This window comes from Impatiens glandulifera, chromosome 4 (assembly GCF_907164915.1).
Source record: "Impatiens glandulifera chromosome 4, dImpGla2.1, whole genome shotgun sequence".
NCBI lineage: Eukaryota > Viridiplantae > Streptophyta > Magnoliopsida > Ericales > Balsaminaceae > Impatiens > Impatiens glandulifera.
The window spans coordinates 1,297,417-1,315,714 of NC_061865.1; the positions used below are offsets into that span (position 1 = coordinate 1,297,417).

The 18,298-nt window shown below is 24.1% G+C and overlaps 2 protein-coding genes across 2 annotated transcripts; one reads left to right on the top strand and one right to left on the bottom strand.

The window, feature by feature from the left end:
- The first annotated feature begins 14,006 nt into the window (after positions 1 to 14,006).
- On the top strand, positions 14,007 to 15,669 carry LOC124933753 (procathepsin L-like). The gene is made up of 5 exons (XM_047474189.1): positions 14,007 to 14,010; positions 14,592 to 14,635; positions 14,769 to 14,844; positions 14,932 to 15,194; positions 15,466 to 15,669. Exons 1-5 carry the CDS (start codon positions 14,007 to 14,009, stop codon positions 15,667 to 15,669), a joined length of 591 nt encoding a protein of 196 aa, XP_047330145.1.
- Positions 15,670 to 16,188: 519 nt separating this feature from the next.
- Positions 16,189 to 17,960, bottom strand: LOC124933435. The gene is made up of 5 exons (XM_047473839.1): positions 17,780 to 17,960; positions 17,605 to 17,694; positions 17,196 to 17,492; positions 16,888 to 17,106; positions 16,189 to 16,405 (listed from the first exon to the last, which is right to left on the bottom strand). The coding sequence occupies exons 1-5, from the start codon at positions 17,957 to 17,959 to the stop codon at positions 16,397 to 16,399; spliced, it is 795 nt and encodes a 264-aa protein (XP_047329795.1). The 5' UTR covers position 17,960; the 3' UTR covers positions 16,189 to 16,396.
- Positions 17,961 to 18,298: the final 338 nt, after the last annotated feature.

An 18,298-nucleotide genomic window follows, 5' to 3' on the forward strand; every position in this document is an offset into this window, starting at 1 on the left:
AATTAGCTTTCCAGTGATACCAAGTAGATCTCCTAGTTCGCTAAAACACTCACCCCAGGGGGTCGACTGTAGTGAAACGTGCATGAAAAGGCATGTCCTGATCAACAAGGACCTTTTTGGAAATTCCTTAAAACACAAAAGTTATGGGAGAGATTCATACCTTTCCAATGCCTACTAACTCATTATGTGAATAGTTCTGAGTCCAAAGTTACTAGCATGTGAATGAAGTCACTGGTTCAGAAATTGCGAAGGAACTGAAGGTGTGAATAAAAGAAAAACTTTGGAAAATGGTAACTTAAACTAGGACCCACCATTTGGGTTGAGGGGAGCAGTTGGAGAGAGTGGTTTCCAATCCCGTTCTGCAGCTCGTCGAAGGCAAGCTTACATGCAGGCGTGAAGACTAAAGTGGAAGAGGAACCAAACCAAGAACAGCAGCGAAAACCTTCCTACGCAGACCAAGCAAGCTCCGATCTCTCCGTGTTCATTCGATTATCATAAACGCAGGTACATTCGTCTTGATCTGTTTCTCTTATTCATTAGCTACTTGAGGCTCATTGTTGATAATTGAATCTGTAACTCATTTGATTCTTATATAATTTCATTGCTTAATTATTCTGCTGTGATTTCGCTTGATTGCTGGTTAATCCGAAAACCAGACAGCAGGTATCAAAAGACTTCCGAACGACGATTGAATGACACTCCGTTTTCGGAAGACGAATGAATGGCTTCAAATGTCTACGGCGCCGGAAATCATCTTTGGCCGGGGACTGGCGGAGATGACGGCTGAGTTTTTTATTATGTCGAATTCCCCAACTTCTCATGAAGTTGAAAAGAGGCCCCTGGGACTTTGTAATTTTTAAATAGGTCCTTTCATTTTAATTTCGATTTAAATATTTAATTCGAAATTAAAATGGGTTTGAACTTTCCTTTTCTCTTTAATTGAGCCCCTAGGATTTATTTTCCTTCTATTTTGATTTAAAACTTTAAAAGATCAAAAATAAAATAAACTCTAAAGTTCTGTTTGTTTCCCAGATTTAACAAACAATCAAACCACCTCCAATTTTTCTCAAATTTCCCCCAAAATTCAAAATTATTATTTTCTTCAAAAATAAATTTTTTTAGATTTTTTAGGACCGTTTGGCAAAATCCAAAATTTAAAAAGCTATAACTTAAATTTGATGACTCCCAAAATCATGAAATTATAAATGTATTTTCTTAAAAATATTTTCAATGCCCATACAAATTTTCAAAATATTTGAGATCTGTTTGAAAAAATTTTTATAACTCCAAAAATTTCAAACTCAATACCTTTAAGCTGTACATAGATAAATGCATGCAATTATATTTTTATCATTTTTCTTATACATAAAAACATTGCTATTATTTGGAGCAAGATTACTGGTTACTGACTGACATTAATTTCCCTCAAAAGCTTCGATTAATGGAAAAGAGGTTCTGGAAGATTCTTTGCCTGAGATAAGATACAGAATAAGTACAAACACAAATATTCAAGCTTGAGCATAGAATAACCTCAGGTATAAGAATTCTCAGTATCAAATTAGCAACTCTGTCCCCAGAACTAAGTGATGCAGATCCTGGCTTTTCAGAATCCTGAAGTGCACTTCGATCCATTTCTCAAACTTGTTCTACAGGATTCTACCATATAAGATTCTGTATTTTACAAGCTTACAGAGTCTCTTTAAGAATACTTCAAACTAATATGCTTGAGAATCATTTTATCGAAGACAAACTCCTAAAGAAATTAAGCTCATGATATCTTCCGTATTATAATATCTAGCAACATTTTTAATCAAAACAAACACTTAGTCAATTTAACAGATAATTTAAACTAAAAATAAAGAAACAATGATAATTTCATGAATTCACTCCTAAGATTTATAATCTATTCGGACTATAATGATAATAATATCATACTTAATTTATAGTCGCTAATCACTTTTAGCGACGAAAAACTATCAATAACGACGGTATTTTTACGCGTTATTTGTCATATTGCCCGTAGTTTGGAGTGCCTCAAATAGAAAAATAAAATGTTATTATTTGTTACTTAACCTATTATTTTATATTTGATTTAACATAATAATAAAAAATAGTTTAGCCAAATAAATGTAATAATATCTTTTATCAATTTTAATTTGTTTTAAGGAAGCCCGAGGGTTGACCCTAAGCAGACAGCCTAGCTTGGCTTGCCCTGGGGGATATTTCGTTACCCTTGGGAGGGGAACAAAAGGTGGAAAAGAAATAGTTAAAATACCCCCCAAAAAGGTTTTATTCAATATTATTAATGTCATATAAAAAAAATTATAACTTAAAAAAAAAAATATATATATATATATATATTATAATGTAAAAACAAAATAGTTAATTAATACTGATTTTTTATCATGATCAATGTGTACTGTAAAAATTGATAAATACATTTATATTTTTTTAAGTATAAAACTTATATTATTGATCACACCAAAGCCTGTGTTTTAGCCGCGGCTGCATTGGCTACCTACAAAATGGTTATCACTCCCTTTGATTATTTCTTTTGCTAATATTTTCATGTCAAACCTACTTAACTAGGGATAAGAATTAACTTTGAAGGATATTGTTACCTTGAACTAGAGATTGAAGAATCAACTATTTGATTGGTGCATTTAACTTTATGTACAAGATTACTTTTAACGAATTTAAAACAAAATATGTTTTTATATGTCGGGACCTGTTAATCAAATAGTTGTGGACATTCGTTCAAGATTTTAAAAAAAATGGATCTAATAGTCATTGTTGAAAAGGAGATGTCAAATTAAGGTAAGGTTAGACTAGACTTTTAGTTACAATTGTGTTTTTATTAACTAATATTAAATATATTGAAGTAGTGAGTAATGTCTATCCTGATTAGTCGAAAATCGAAATTGGGCATTGACTTGATTTTTATTTTTTCGTCTTAGCGAGTTATTTTTTTCCTCAAATAAAAATTGCCTCTTAGAATTAAAAGTTGCTTATGTGGATTGAGATGTGATTGACATTACATAAACATGATACAAAATCAATCTTATGTTCTTTTTTATGATTTTTAATATATGCATATGATTTTTGACAAGATGACTCGATTAAAGAGAGTGGCTTAAGGACGATAATAAAAAGATGGAACTTGCAACATAATGATATTAGAGTTATTAGATGCAGTTGTTGTGCTAAAAACACAACTGATTTAACATAGTTCTTCAACTGTAGTGTATATAGTCTAATATACACCAATTTGAATATTTTTTTGTGATTTTTGATCAATCTTATTTTAATATCTTTCAAATAACCGTTAGTAGCACGAATCTTACAATTCATAGATTGTTTAAAATACCACTTTTATATATTAGTTTATGTACATGATATCATATTGTTAATACACTTTTAAGTTTTTATTTCTATTCAAATTCTTGGAATAACTCCACTATGTTTGTAGCACCCCATTCTACTGGACAAGATAAAGATTAGTTATTTAATTAATTTTTAAATATATATATATATATATATATATTAAAAATCTATATATATTAAAAATCAATTAATATAATTTTTCTCAATTATATTAATATTATTTTTATAATAAATATTATAATTATATATTTAATTTTATTAAATTTATGATTAATGTCATTCTGCGAACTTCAAATATTTGGTTTGAATGGCCCTAATTCTATGTAGGCCTGGCCTGGGTTGACTGTTTATGAATACTTGCTATTTACACGTTTGAAATTCTTTATTACAGTAAATTAAGTTTGTCAATTTATATACTTATATATTTGGTCACTTTATTATCATTTAAATAAGAGTAATTATGGTTATCAAACTCAAGAGTTTACGTTAAAATGATTGACCGAGTTAAAACAACCGTATACTTCTAAAATATATATTTACTTTAAATTGTAAAAGTTTAATTTAAAAAAATATTAATTATATATAATTAATTAATTAATTTTTAAAATATATATATATAAATATAAAATTAATTAAAAATAAATAATAAAAAACTAAAACTAAAATTAATTTTATTTATTTGTTTGAATAAATAATAATAAAAATTAATTTATAAAATCGCAAAAATCTTATTATAATGAATTAAAATATAAGAGTTTACATTAATATGAGACTTGTTAATTTTATCTGATATCATAAATTTCCTACATTTCTAAAAGACTTGATGCATTTTAATCTAGAAAAATAAACTAAAAATGAGTACATATAATATAGTACTTCAATATTGATTTTAAACTTGTTAAAAAAAACTTGTTATCACTTTAATATTCTGTACATCTCACAAACAAACCAAAAAAAAAATCTAGGAGAAGCATATTCATGAATTTAATTAGTTGACACTATTACATGATATTTGTACTTGCTAATAATAAAATATTAGATAGTAAATCATTTATCACATTTATTAAATATACTTGTACTCTCCTTCAACCTCGTTTTGGAAGAGTATTTCACAATTGTTTATTAAATATACTTGAACATATAATTTGATCAAATGTTGACTGACTCGTTTTGGAAACTCATTTTGTATCTAAATGATATCAAATTGGAAACCTATGCTAATGCCCCTTTAGAATTTTCAACTGAGACACCTATAATAGAAATTGTTTTCAAATAGGTATGTTATTGTAGAGCTTTTTGATCGATGTCATTGACATATTGTCAAATTTTTAATTTTTAAGCTTAATATTTAATTACAGGATGATTTGAATGTTGCAGTGGCTTCAAACTTTTGACTCTAAACAGGTAAATCTTTTTAAAAAAGTAGAAATAAAATGTTTCATTAATAGTGGGATATAAAAGAGATTCATTTTGTATTTTGATTTTTGTTGTGACTAGCCATAAAAAAATATTTAATTTGTGAATGAATCCTTTGAATCTTAGTATGAAAGTACAATTAGGTGTGACTTTTTTTTTTCTTCTTCTTATTACTCTTCATTTCATTTCATTTCATTTATTTTTAAACTGAAAAATAACAAAAAGAGGTATATCACAATAACTAATTTAAAAATATTATCAAACAAATAAGACTCAAATTTTTTACTTTAATACTGTCTTTAAGATAGTGTAACATTGTTCCTGCATTTAAAATATTATATATTTTATCTTGTTAAATATAGAACGAAGAAAAGATAAATATAGAATTAAAAAAATAGTACAATGAAATCAAATTTGTAAAATCAGAATATCAAATTTGCAGAAAAAAGTACAAACAGTATTAAATTTGCAGCATTATCATTATTGTATTGTCCTTTTATTTATATATAATTAAAAATATATTTTAATATTTCAGTTTATAAATTAAATAATAAATAAATTTAAATTTAAAAAAATCTCACTCTATATATAACCTTTGTAATACTTTAATATTATTAATTCAAAATATTGTGTCAATATTTTGATAATCAAAAGATAAATTTTTACTTTATCAATTAACTGATTATCATTAATATAGTTAAGTTAAAACAATTAACATATGAAAGCTGAAACATTACCAATCATTGTCACCAAAAAATAATTATTGAACACATAAAACAAAATAACACTGAAATAGGTAGTTATGTGTGGGGAAATTTTGTTTTCAATTAATATTTATATGATACGGAAGTTAAGATTAAGAAGTTATAAATTAAATTAATTACAAAAGATTTATGGTTTATAAGATCATCAATTGAGGCAGTTAAGTACTTTGAACCATATTATAATCCAATGAAGTTTAAATATTTATTCTATTAAACATATTTTCTTCTTAATTTGCATGCATTTGTTGTGTTAATAAATATGAATATGTAGGGATAGTGAAACTCATGTTCCGACAAATAAAATGTACTCAATGTTTATTTTATTTATATTTATTTGTTGATTCCGTGATTTTATTATTCCAAATTAGTAATACCAAATATGAGATCAAATATCCATAGTTTGTGATATTATTATTCTACGTACCAATCAATTAGTAACACCAAACAATTTTAATCTATCTTAAGCCTTCTATTTTAACCGATCACGAAATTAGCAGTTAAAATTGTACGTAGCCTAAAATATAAGAATTCACTTATTTAAATATGTAAATCTATCTCGCAATAATTTTTCTAGGTATATTAACAAAAACATGTTACTCTTGACTTTGCATCAAATCATTATATTGTTTTACATAATGTATTTTTAAAATTTGTTGTAATGACAAAATTTGTTATATACTATTCTTTATTCTTAACTAATCAATAGAAATGAAAATTATTAAAATAATATGTATATAATTAATAATAGAGCAAATTTGTATTTACTCTAATAATCGGAATAATAAAAAAATTCACAACAATTAGTATATATATAATTTTATTATAATTTGGTAATAATAAATGTAACAAAAAAACAAAATAAAGAATACAAAATAGTACCACATATATAGTACATATTCATTTGATTTGATGTTTAAGGACTAATTAGGGTCATAAAAGTAAGTATAAATAAGCAGTCTTAATTTGAAAAGAGCATTATAATGGAAGATAATTGTGTCAGGTTAGTTTCTCTAAAATAAATATATAAATGAAACTTGTATTTTTTTTCTATAAATTTTTAAATAAAATATTAACTCCATTAAAATAAATTAGAAAAGGACACATGGAGAATATTAGATTTATATATATGTTAAGGTGATTTTTTAAACTAACCATTTTTAGATTGAGACATAATTTGTATTAAATTAATAACTATTTAAAATATAATAATGATAGGTGATTTCAAAGTCTAAACCCTTGTTTAGGTTAGGTCCTGGTTTATTAAAATTAAAACAGAAATATAGGGACTGAGATTTTTTAAATTATGACTTAACCGTCGTAGAACTCCAATAAAATGATTTTAAAATAAGAAAAAAAGTTGTGTCTACATGAGATTGAGATGACACAATTTTAATATATTTTTTTATTCGTTTAAATAATTATGACACAATTTATTAAATTATTAATACATAAAACAATTTTTTTGATTGTGATAAACAAATTTGCTAATTAATATATGAAGTTAACGTAGTTTTAATTTATTTTTATGAAACTTTTTGTGTTTGAAATTTGGCTGCTATTAATTTGATAGGAGAATTAAGATAAAAACAAGAACTAAATAAACAAAATTTTATATAAAAAGAAAATGTATTTAGTTAAATAAATTTATGATTTTTTAAATGAGAATTATATTTTTTTTTTATTAACTAATTAGATTTAATTGATAAAATAGTGTATAATATATAAGAGGTATACCTGCATAAATTTTCTAATAAACTATCAAATTCATTAAAATAAAATTAAGTAAATGCAAAAAAAAAAAAACCAAAAACAAAATCCATAAATGAATATAAATAAAATAAAACTAAATTTAAGTGCATTTTTTTTTTGTCAGAATGTGAAGAATTTCTTTTTTTTCCTTCTTTTTTTTTTTAAATGCATTACCACTGTAAAATAATTCAAAATACCAGAAGTGAATAATTCAAAATACCAGACCAGAAGTAAAATAATTCAAAATCCTTCTTTTTTCAATATTTTATATATAATATTATTGAATAAGTATTTTTAATTTTTTATACCAGAAGTGAATATTGGAGGAAAATTGTAAGGGAGAATGAAATCTGAAAAAAAATAATAGAGAGAATTTTTTTTTAGCCAACATTTTTTCCTCTCTCTCATTTTTTTTAGCCAGCATTGTTTCCTATTTTTTTTTTTTTTATATTTTCTTAATATAATATATTTTTATTATCCTAAACTTTGAACATTTATTTTCTTATAAAAAGTGATAAAAGAAGGTAGGTTATGCAGATTTTATTGAGGTATGATGTAATATAATTTTACATTATTAAATTAACTTTTCGTGATATTAATTATTCATATAATATTTTGTTTTTATAATTGTGATTCTGATTGGACTCAAGAAATTAGAGAATATGAAGTGATTTTATTAATTTTATATATGATTCAACAAGAACTAGTAAGTCTTATTATCATATATTAATGGGTTTGGTTAGAACTTTAAACCACAATCTACTTTAATCATGTATAAATATATATGCCAAATATTCATGATATATCTCAACTTGATAAAATAGTTGTATAACCAAATATTTTCAAAATCTTCCAAGTTTTAATAGCATTTTAGAGATCTAATTTCTTAAAATATTGAGTTGATAATTCAAATCTTACCCTTTCACAATTTCAAAAATGATAACTAGTCTAGTTGTAAATAAATTCTTAAGATTTTAAGCTTATAACGACAATAAGATTTTACGAGTTTAATTACGAGCTTATAAGTTTATAAATAATTTCGATTTTAGGATTTTATATGAATTTACATTAAAAATAAAAAAAAAATTTATAAATTAAAAAAAATTATCATTTAATCAAATAAATAAATAAATATAATTGATTTTATTATAATTTTTTTATAGTATTATTTTACTGATTAATATTTTTTAATTAATTTTATATTTAAATATATAATTTTTTAAAATTGATTAATTATTTAATTATATAGTTATATAGTTATTTAATAATATATAACTAATGTTTTTTTAAATTAAACTTTTACTAATTCCAACAATTTTATATAAGTTCTTGAATTTCACAACTTGTTCAGATGTCCCTCATAATTTGATATCTAAGTTAATGCAGTCCCTAAGGTTTTGACCTTTTTTTTAAAAAAATATTTTACAACTTAAATTAAGAATAATAATTTCATAAAAAAAAAAAATTCTAAATAAAAAAGTGAAAAACTCACAAATTATATACATACATTTATGTTTGTACGATAATAAGATTAATTAAATATTTAATTATTTTGAGTTATATTTTTGACTTTGGTATGTCCTTATCTTTTTTAGACAATCATTTCTTATATTTCATATATTTTACATAAATCATGATTCTTATTATTTTAAAATAATTTATGAAAATACTCCATAATGAGGTCGAGGGAAAGAATTTAAGTAAATATTTTTTGTAATCTGGTTCTAGTGTTCTAAAAAAAATATTTATGATCAGTTTATTAGTTACAAATAACTCATTCTTATATTTGATTTTATAACCTAATTATTTTCCAGATTTGTTTCTATGAGATTTGTTTCTATGTGATTTGTTTTCGTATCATGTTCAACCTAAAATTTTGTATCATGTTCAACCTAATTATTTTCCTAATTATTTTTATTTGTATTTAATTTAATATGTTTTAGATTAAATATATCATTTAATTTATTTAAGTTATAAATTAAATATTTAGCTAAATATAATTAAGTTTTAAATTAAATAATTAATTTTAAATTGTAAAATTATTTTAACAATTTTTTCATAACAAATATATATACAATTAATAAATTTTAAACCTATAATCACTCTTAATTAAATGGTAATATAGCGACGAAGTATATGGGTATATAAATTGTCAAACATATGGGCTAGCTTCTTGAAGACCTTACATAAATTTATGTTTTTTTTTTGCACACTTAATTATCATGGAAATCTAAATGATCAATAGTGTTCTTCAAAACAATCAATGAACATTGTGATCATTATTGACATATCCTCTCAAGACCTTGTGAAAATCAAAATCTGTTTTCTGTTTATCATAAAAAATTCAATACATAAGTTGTTTGGTTTGAACATTAAATTACATGCATTCTACTTTAACAATGTATAATTGAATGCAATAACTCACATGTTGAACATTGAAATACGCCAAAGGCAACCGTGCGTATGGTCAAAAACAGGATTTACCAAACATTTGTTTATATCCTTAATTAATTTGCTCAAAAGACAATAACGATGATGAACAATTTAAATCGATAAATAAATATAAAATGAAGAAAGATAGATAAGTTTTTTTAATTAATAAACTTCAGCTGCATAAATTCTTCGGGATTGAGCCGGTCCATATACCCAATTCATTATCAGAATTAAATTCAGGATTGATGTCGATACCATTGTCGATCGATCGACAATGGTATCGACATCAATTGCATTGCCTTAAACTTCTCTAATTGCTCAACTTTTATTAGACACTTGCTAAATATGTAAAGAAGGTTTAAAATGAATATTGGTGTTAATTGTATTTTAGCACCATTAAATACCTTAATTAAATTTAAACAAAGAAGTTCTAATTAATTTGAGAGTTTTGTATTATAAATTAATCAATGTTATATAATCTTTGTTGTTAATGATCATCTTAAAATGTTACTATTGACACTAAGTTCAAAAATATCATAATAATTTTGACCCAAATCCCCAATATGCATTAAAATTATTATAATTTGTGTCAGAAAAAAATTATTATGCTCAGATAAAATTATTTACTAACCAATATATTCTTTGATTTTAATAATTCTTTAGGTTGATTAATTAAAAATTAAATGGTTACATTTATGTAGTAGTGATGAGAGAAATAAATAAATTAAGATATCTTGAGTAATTAATAATTTGTTGTTGTCTGGCCCATTAGTTTTTTTTATTTGATTTGATATTGTTAATGGTAATGCTAGCCTTTGTGTTCACTTGTTTGATATAGGGTATTTTGATTTTGTATAAATTGTCATGGGTGTTCCATATTAAGAAAGAATAAAAAAATATAAAAATTATCCTAATATACTTTTTATTATTAAACTCCTCTTCACAAATTTATATTGATTAATTGGATATTATTATTTAAATAAATTTTTACAATTTAACGACCAATTAAATGTTATTAAAAAAAAAGAATTTATACTACTTTTTTAATTAAAGATAATTTCTATAAATTTTAACTACATATGGATTTTAATATATCATAACCTAACTACATATGGATTTTAACTTTAAAAAAAACTAATTTCTATAAATTTCATTGTTCACATATCCTATCAAAAGATTAAGAATATATACACATTTAGTTTTTTCTATTAAAAAATAATTTTTATATATTCATCAGGTTTTATTGTTAAGATTAATGAAGATTTATATTAATGTTTTAATTATCAGATTATTATATAATTATTTTAAAACAAGTGATCATTGTTATTAGAATTAAATTATTTTTTGATTTAAAATTGAGAGAATAATTAATGTTTAAAAATAGCTAGTTAACTGATAAATAACTTTTAAATTGTGAAAAAACTGAATTTGTAGTGAAATATGTAAGTGACATTAATTATATGCATGCAAATACAATGAAGAGTTTGAAAAAAAATGTAATTAATCAAAGTAATAAATAGTTAATAAGATCTCTAAAATTAATGATATGCATGCAAAAACTGAAAATGAAGAATGTATGCATATTTTTTTAGTTACTCCACGATTATCCATTTATCCTCTCTTATTATATTTAATTTCTTAATTACTATTTAATCATGTATTAAAATTTGTGTAAAATTTTTAAAAATAACATTTAATAAAAGTGGATTTTGTTTTAATAAAAGTAAATTATATTTAATATATCATAATGTTATAATTAAATATATATTTATATAATTTAATATTTAAAAATGATAGTTAGCTGCAAATTGATCAAGATTTCGGTTCAAAATATAAAAAACATCAAATTTAATTCATTATATGACAAAAAAAAAATTAATTATAGTTAGTATATGAAATAATAAAGATAATGAAATATACCTGTCACATTAATTATATGCAAGCAAATGCAATGAAAAAATTTAAAAAAAAAAATGCAATTGATCAAACTAATAGTTAGCTAATAAAATATAAAAGAAATATGTGAATTTAAAATATATGTTCTATCGGGTAAATATATATATATATATATATATATATATATATATATATATATATATATATATATATAATAAAACATATATTTTAAATTCACATATTTTTTTTTATATTTTAAAAAATTATATTAAATCCAAGTAAACATTAATTCTTTTCTAAAATATAAAATTTCTAAAACACTGAATGAAATCCTTCACAATTAATTAAGAAAACATATCAAACAATAACTATAATTGAGAGAGTCTGATATCATCTCAAATTAATTAATTAAGATTTATTTATTTAATTTCTTATATTTATAGGTGTTAAAATAAAATCAATATAGATATTTATTTTGATATTTTTTTTATATAAATTCAGCCAAGGTTAACAAAAATATATATATTAATTTTAAAAAGCTAGTGTATTCTCGTTTTATAATTTTTAACTCTTAAATATCCTCTTTAATTGAAATTGAATAAAAATCATTGATATAGACAAAATTATTAAAATTCGGATTAATAAATATTAATTAGGTAAAATCCAAACACAAGTTATTTCATTTATTTTACAATTAGAAAAAAACTGATTCCAAATGCAACACTAACATTTAATTATAAGATTTAATATATTTTTATTAAGAGTGTGCTTAATATGAATTTGGTTATAGTTTTATAAATTAATATATATTTATTTTTATTTAGATATTTTTTTTACTATTTGTTAATGTATATATTTTATTTTGAAAATATGGATGCATTAATTTTGAAAATTATTATTTAACTGAACTTAAATAAAAAAAAATTATGTTATTTATTTTATTAAAACTAACCATAATCAAATATTATATATATATATAGTTGGCACGGTATGATTTTTTTTTATGTACTCATTGTTAAAAGTTTTTTCCCATAATTTTTTTTTAAATAAGACAGTATTTAAATTTATTTAAATAACTTTTTAATTCTTACATAATATTAAAATAATCTTACTTCTTCTTTTTTATAAAAAAACTATCATTATATATTAATACCATTTTTTTTAATAAACAAAACATACTATCTCAAAATCTTTATCTCTATTATCCTGGTTAGAATCAATTTAGGGGTCATGGGAAGAGAAAAAATATAAAAATTATCATAATATATTTTTTTTCTTAAACCCCTCTTAACAAATTTATATTGATTAATTGAATACTATTATTTAATTAATTTTTTATAATAAAGACCAATTAAATGTTAATAAAATAAAAAATGACATTTTTGTAAAGAACAACCCTTTCATGTGTTAACAAAAAAAAAAATTAATGATGAAAGAACAGTACAGTCAATAGTCAAATGAGACTGGAAGAATTCTGAAAAAGTTTTTTTTTTATTAAGATAATTTATCATCAAATTAATCATTTATATTCTTGTTAAAATTATCCTTTACAAAAAAAATTAATTATTCAAAACGTGTCTTAAATTAATAATGTATTCAAACTTATGTAAAACTAAAAAAAATTAACATTTAATAAAATTGGATTTTGTTATAATAAAAGGGAATTATATTTAATATATCATAATGTTATAATTAAATATGTTTATATAGTTTAATGTTTAAAAATAGATAGTTAGTTACACAATATCATGATTTTCTATAATTATAACAAAATATAAAATTTAATTAATTACATGACAAAAAAATAATTATGAACTGTCAAAAAAATTGTTTAAATAGTGAAATATATAAGTGACATTAATTATGCAAATGCAATGAAAGAGTTTGAAAAAAAAAATTAATCAAACTAATAGATAGTTAATAAAATATTTAATAAAATTAAATTAGACAAACTAAGAACATGCATATTCAATGATCCAAAAAGCATGCCAAAGAATATCTGTAACCCTATAGCTATACCTATATGCCTATATTTTTCTTCTTATATTAATCTTCTTCTTCTTAGTAAATGAAACATCTTTCTTCTTCTCAAGAAACAGATCAAGGAACAGAACAAGAAAGAAGAAGAAGAATGTATGTATATTTTTGTTTGTTACTCTATTATAATCCTCTCTTATTATATTTTATTTCTTAACTAATACTCTATCATTGTTGTTATAGAAGAACATCCATTTATAAGTTAATTAACAATTAATTCATTTTGTTTTGGTTAATAACAGATCAAAAGAGAAGAAGAGACCCGAAGATCATCACTCACACAACTTTTCAATTATTCTCATTTTGAACAGAAACCAGTGAACGATCATGGGTATGCTTAATTTATTTCACTTTTCTTCACCAACTTTCACAATGTAATCAACTTCTAGCATATTTGATTGAAAATCTATTTGTCCCAAAGTTAGACACATATATAACTTATAAAACCCACAGTTAAACTTTCTTCTCATTCTAAGTTAAGAAAAATGATAATAAAACTTAGTTTTAAACATTTTTAAAAGTTGATTTTTGAAACAATATTAGATTTAATACAAGTTTATAAAACAATAACAGGTAAGGTAAATGAGTTTATAACATTTTTTTACCAAATTAGTAAGTACATAATTTTTTTTTGTGTTTTTATTATCACAAAAATATTAAGAATTTAACTTTTTATTATTAGTCTTTTATAATTAAAGATATTTACTTTTCTTGTAGTTAATAGCAAGTTCATAATTATTAGCATGAATATTGATTTTAGTTAGTATACTATACAAAAAAAAAATAGAAAGAATTGGAATAATATAAGTATATAAAGATTATTATTAATTTATTATTACACTAACTGTTTTTATTTGTTCTTATATAATATTATTGTACTAACTGTGTCAACATTTTTTTTTCTTCTTGTAGATGGTTTTAGAAATCGGTATATTATGTTTATGGTTGATAATGAGGTATGATACACTAATAATTAAAGAATATAATATATTTTTGCATTAAAATTAGTTATTTAATTCTATTGATAATAATTATGTTTACTCAACATTTTTGTAATAATTTGTATTTGTTTATGCCATCTATTTTCAGAATTGTAACTGGTTGGAAGAATTGAGAGAATATGATGGAGATTTTGTTACTATTGTTCGTGATCAAGGAAAAGCCAGTAAGATATTATTAAATATTTTATTAATTTAATAATAACAATTTACATAAATACATAATATTATAACTTTTTGTATATCATTTACAGCTTGTTGCTGGGCGATCGTTGTGGCGGCTGCTATCGAATCCTGTTATAACATCTTCTTTGCAAACAAACCTGCTATCATTCTATCTCCACAGGAGTTATTTGATTTTCTGAAACCTCATTCTCCATATAATTTATTGGACAATTTTGGTGGCTACGGCGCCAATTACATAGATGCATTTACTTATGTCAAGGATTATGGCATCTCTAAAGAAGAGGATTACCCTTTTATTGGTAGAAGACAACTGGTCAATATTGAAGAGAAGGTAATTATAATTATTATATTTAATTATATTGTTATAATAATATTTTTCATTTAATTATATTTTATTTGCAGCCTATGGGTAAAAATAAAATAAAAATAAAAGATTTTATAAAAATAGATGGAGGTGAACAAGAGATAATGGAGAGGTACGAATACAACCTGTGGCTGCATCACTTTACATCACCAGATCGTTCAAAAATATAAAAGAGGTAAATTTATTATTCTTCTTTAATAATAATATTCAACTAAAATATATTATTTGAATATTGCAGCAAATATATAAGATGAGTCCTGGTCTTAATATAAATGAAAGAGTTGATGATAAATATGACAATCCAGCTAAACACGCGGTATTAATTGTTGGTTTTGGTACGGATCAAGATGATAACAAATTCTGGATTATAAAGAATTCATATGGATTACATGATTGGGGAGTAAATGGGTATGGCAAAATTTGCCCGTACCTCTACTTATAATGGAAAAAAACTCCTACATAACATTTATTACCCAATAATGTTTGAAGACGAAAGCGAGGATGAAGAGGAAAATGAAGAGGAATCAGGAGAAAAGGCAAATGAAAATGAAGAAGAATCAGAGGAAGATGAAAATGAGGAGGAAAGCGAGGATGAAGATGAAAATGAAGAGGAATCCGAGGAAGATGAAAATGAGGAGGAAAGCGAGGATGAAGATGAAAATGAAGAAGAATCAGAGGAAGAGGAAGATGAAAATGAAGAGGAATCGGGGGAAGAGGAAGATGAAAATGAAGAGGAATCAGATTAGGGAAAATGAACAATATGTTTAGTTTATTATATTTATATTATGTTTGTAAACTCTATTATGTTTATATTGGGAAAATGAACAATATGTTTAGTTTATTATATTTATATTATGTTTGTAAACTCTATTATGTTTATTAGCTTAATTAATTTATGAAACTAAATAAATTTAAGGATAAGAGTATATAAAAAACTAAAAAATGTGATAGTCCATAAACATCGGGTTGAAAATGAGACTACATGTATTAAGTGAAAATTGAGTGAGTAAAGTTTTTATACTAAAATCAAAGTATTCATTCTCACAAAAAATAAAAATAAGGAAAGACAAAGGAGAGATGAAACATAGTTATAGAGAAAATCTCTTTTATCTTTATTACCTTATTATTGTCTTTAAGACACTATAACCTTGTTCCTGTATTCTCTCAATTCAAATCTCCTGTAATAAACAGTTGCATATAGTAAGCTCACAAATTAAAGGTTTGATGATATGACAATAACAACAAAGTGTATACAATGTTCCTTGGAAATACTTTAGTTTCTATATCTGAATCCCTAAGAAAACTGTTTATAGGTGTGTCAAATGAAATTCCTAAAGGGTATTAACATAAGGTTTCCAATATGATACCATTTGGATCAAAATTCAGACACAAAATGAGTTTCCAAAAGGAGTAAATCAACATTTGATCAAATTATAGAGATCACTAGCACAAAATTTAAACACCACAAGAAAGAAAATATAGATACAATATCAAAGACCTTATGTAATCTCAATCCTTAGAAATCATGTCATTTAGATTTCACACTCAGTCCGAGAGATTACTCACTATTTTTAACATAATGTATTAGCATTAGTTGATAAAAACACAGTTGCAAGCTTATCGCTCACCGCATATCTAATTTAAGGAGGTCTGGTCTAACCTTAACTTCATTTGGCATCTCATTTTTAACAATGGATATCACATCCATTGTTTGAAATTCTTGACGAAATTCCACCACTATTTCAACAGGTCCCGCAACAAAAGAAGCATCTTTTATTTTAAACACATTAAAGATTATCTTGTACTTAACGTCAAATTCACCAACCAGAGTTGGTTCTGCAATCTCTTCAAAACTAACAATGTCCTTCAAAGTTAAGCCCTGATCAGGTAAGTAGGACATTAAAATAAATATTAGCAAAGTAAACAGGGAAGTTTTGAGTGAGAGTGAGAATTGAATGGCGAGATAACCGTTTGGCAGATAGCGAACGCAGCAGCCGCAAGAACACAGGCTTTGGTATGATCAAAAGTGGGAGTTGAGGAGGAAACTGGAAGATCATCAAGAGTATAACTACAATCAATGGGGTGCAACTTACAGAAATACACCTCCTCACGTGATGGCCATCCGGGTCGAAGGCCAATATGTGATTGGAAGACTAAAGGAAGTCCTCCAGCAATGGTGGGGCTGATGGCCTCAAATACTATGTACATGGGATGAGCTTGATTGAAATATGCTCTCACAAACTTGTGAAATTCAAAATCTGTCTTCTGTAATTATCATCAATTCATTGCATAATTGGTTAGAACTTTGAACCACATTCATTCATTCATTCATTCATGCATTCATTCTACTTTAATTAACAATGTATAATTAACTCACATGTTGAGCATTGAAGTAGGCCAAAGGCAACAGTGCGTACGAGTACAAAAGTTCAGGGTTACCAACAAGAGCAAATAGCCTAGTCACACCCTTTGGTCAGAAGATAAACATACATAAGTTAATCAATCAATCCAGAATCCAACAAATAAATATAAGTTCTCTTTAATTTGCTAACCTCCAGCCGCATAAATTCTTCGGGATCGGTCCAGTCCAGATTGTAGTCATCAGAATCGTAATTAAGATCCGTGAAAGTGCGGACGTAATTTTCGGAAATCAATTGCATTGCCTTAAACTTCTCGATCTGTGAGGAGAAATCTCTGGAAACATCATCGGTGGTGGAGATTTTGCTCAACATCCTTCCGTCTTGGAAACCCTAAACAAATTTGAAATAACAAACTCATTGTAATTCAATGTCAAATAAATTTCGTTTTTAAAAACAATGTCAAAGAGACCCGCGAACTTAAAAAGACTTCACAAAAATACCACAAAACACTTACATGAAACTTCCTAAGATAGTTGCATAATCAAATATTTTTGGGTTACAAAAATGTATAATTTATAAAAATAATTGAGAAAATTCGAATAGATATAGATTTAATATTTATTTTTTTACCTAACTTCGAAACAATATAGTTTTATATTCGGTTTACCAATTTAGATGTTTTTTTTCCGAGAATACATGGTTTCAAACTTA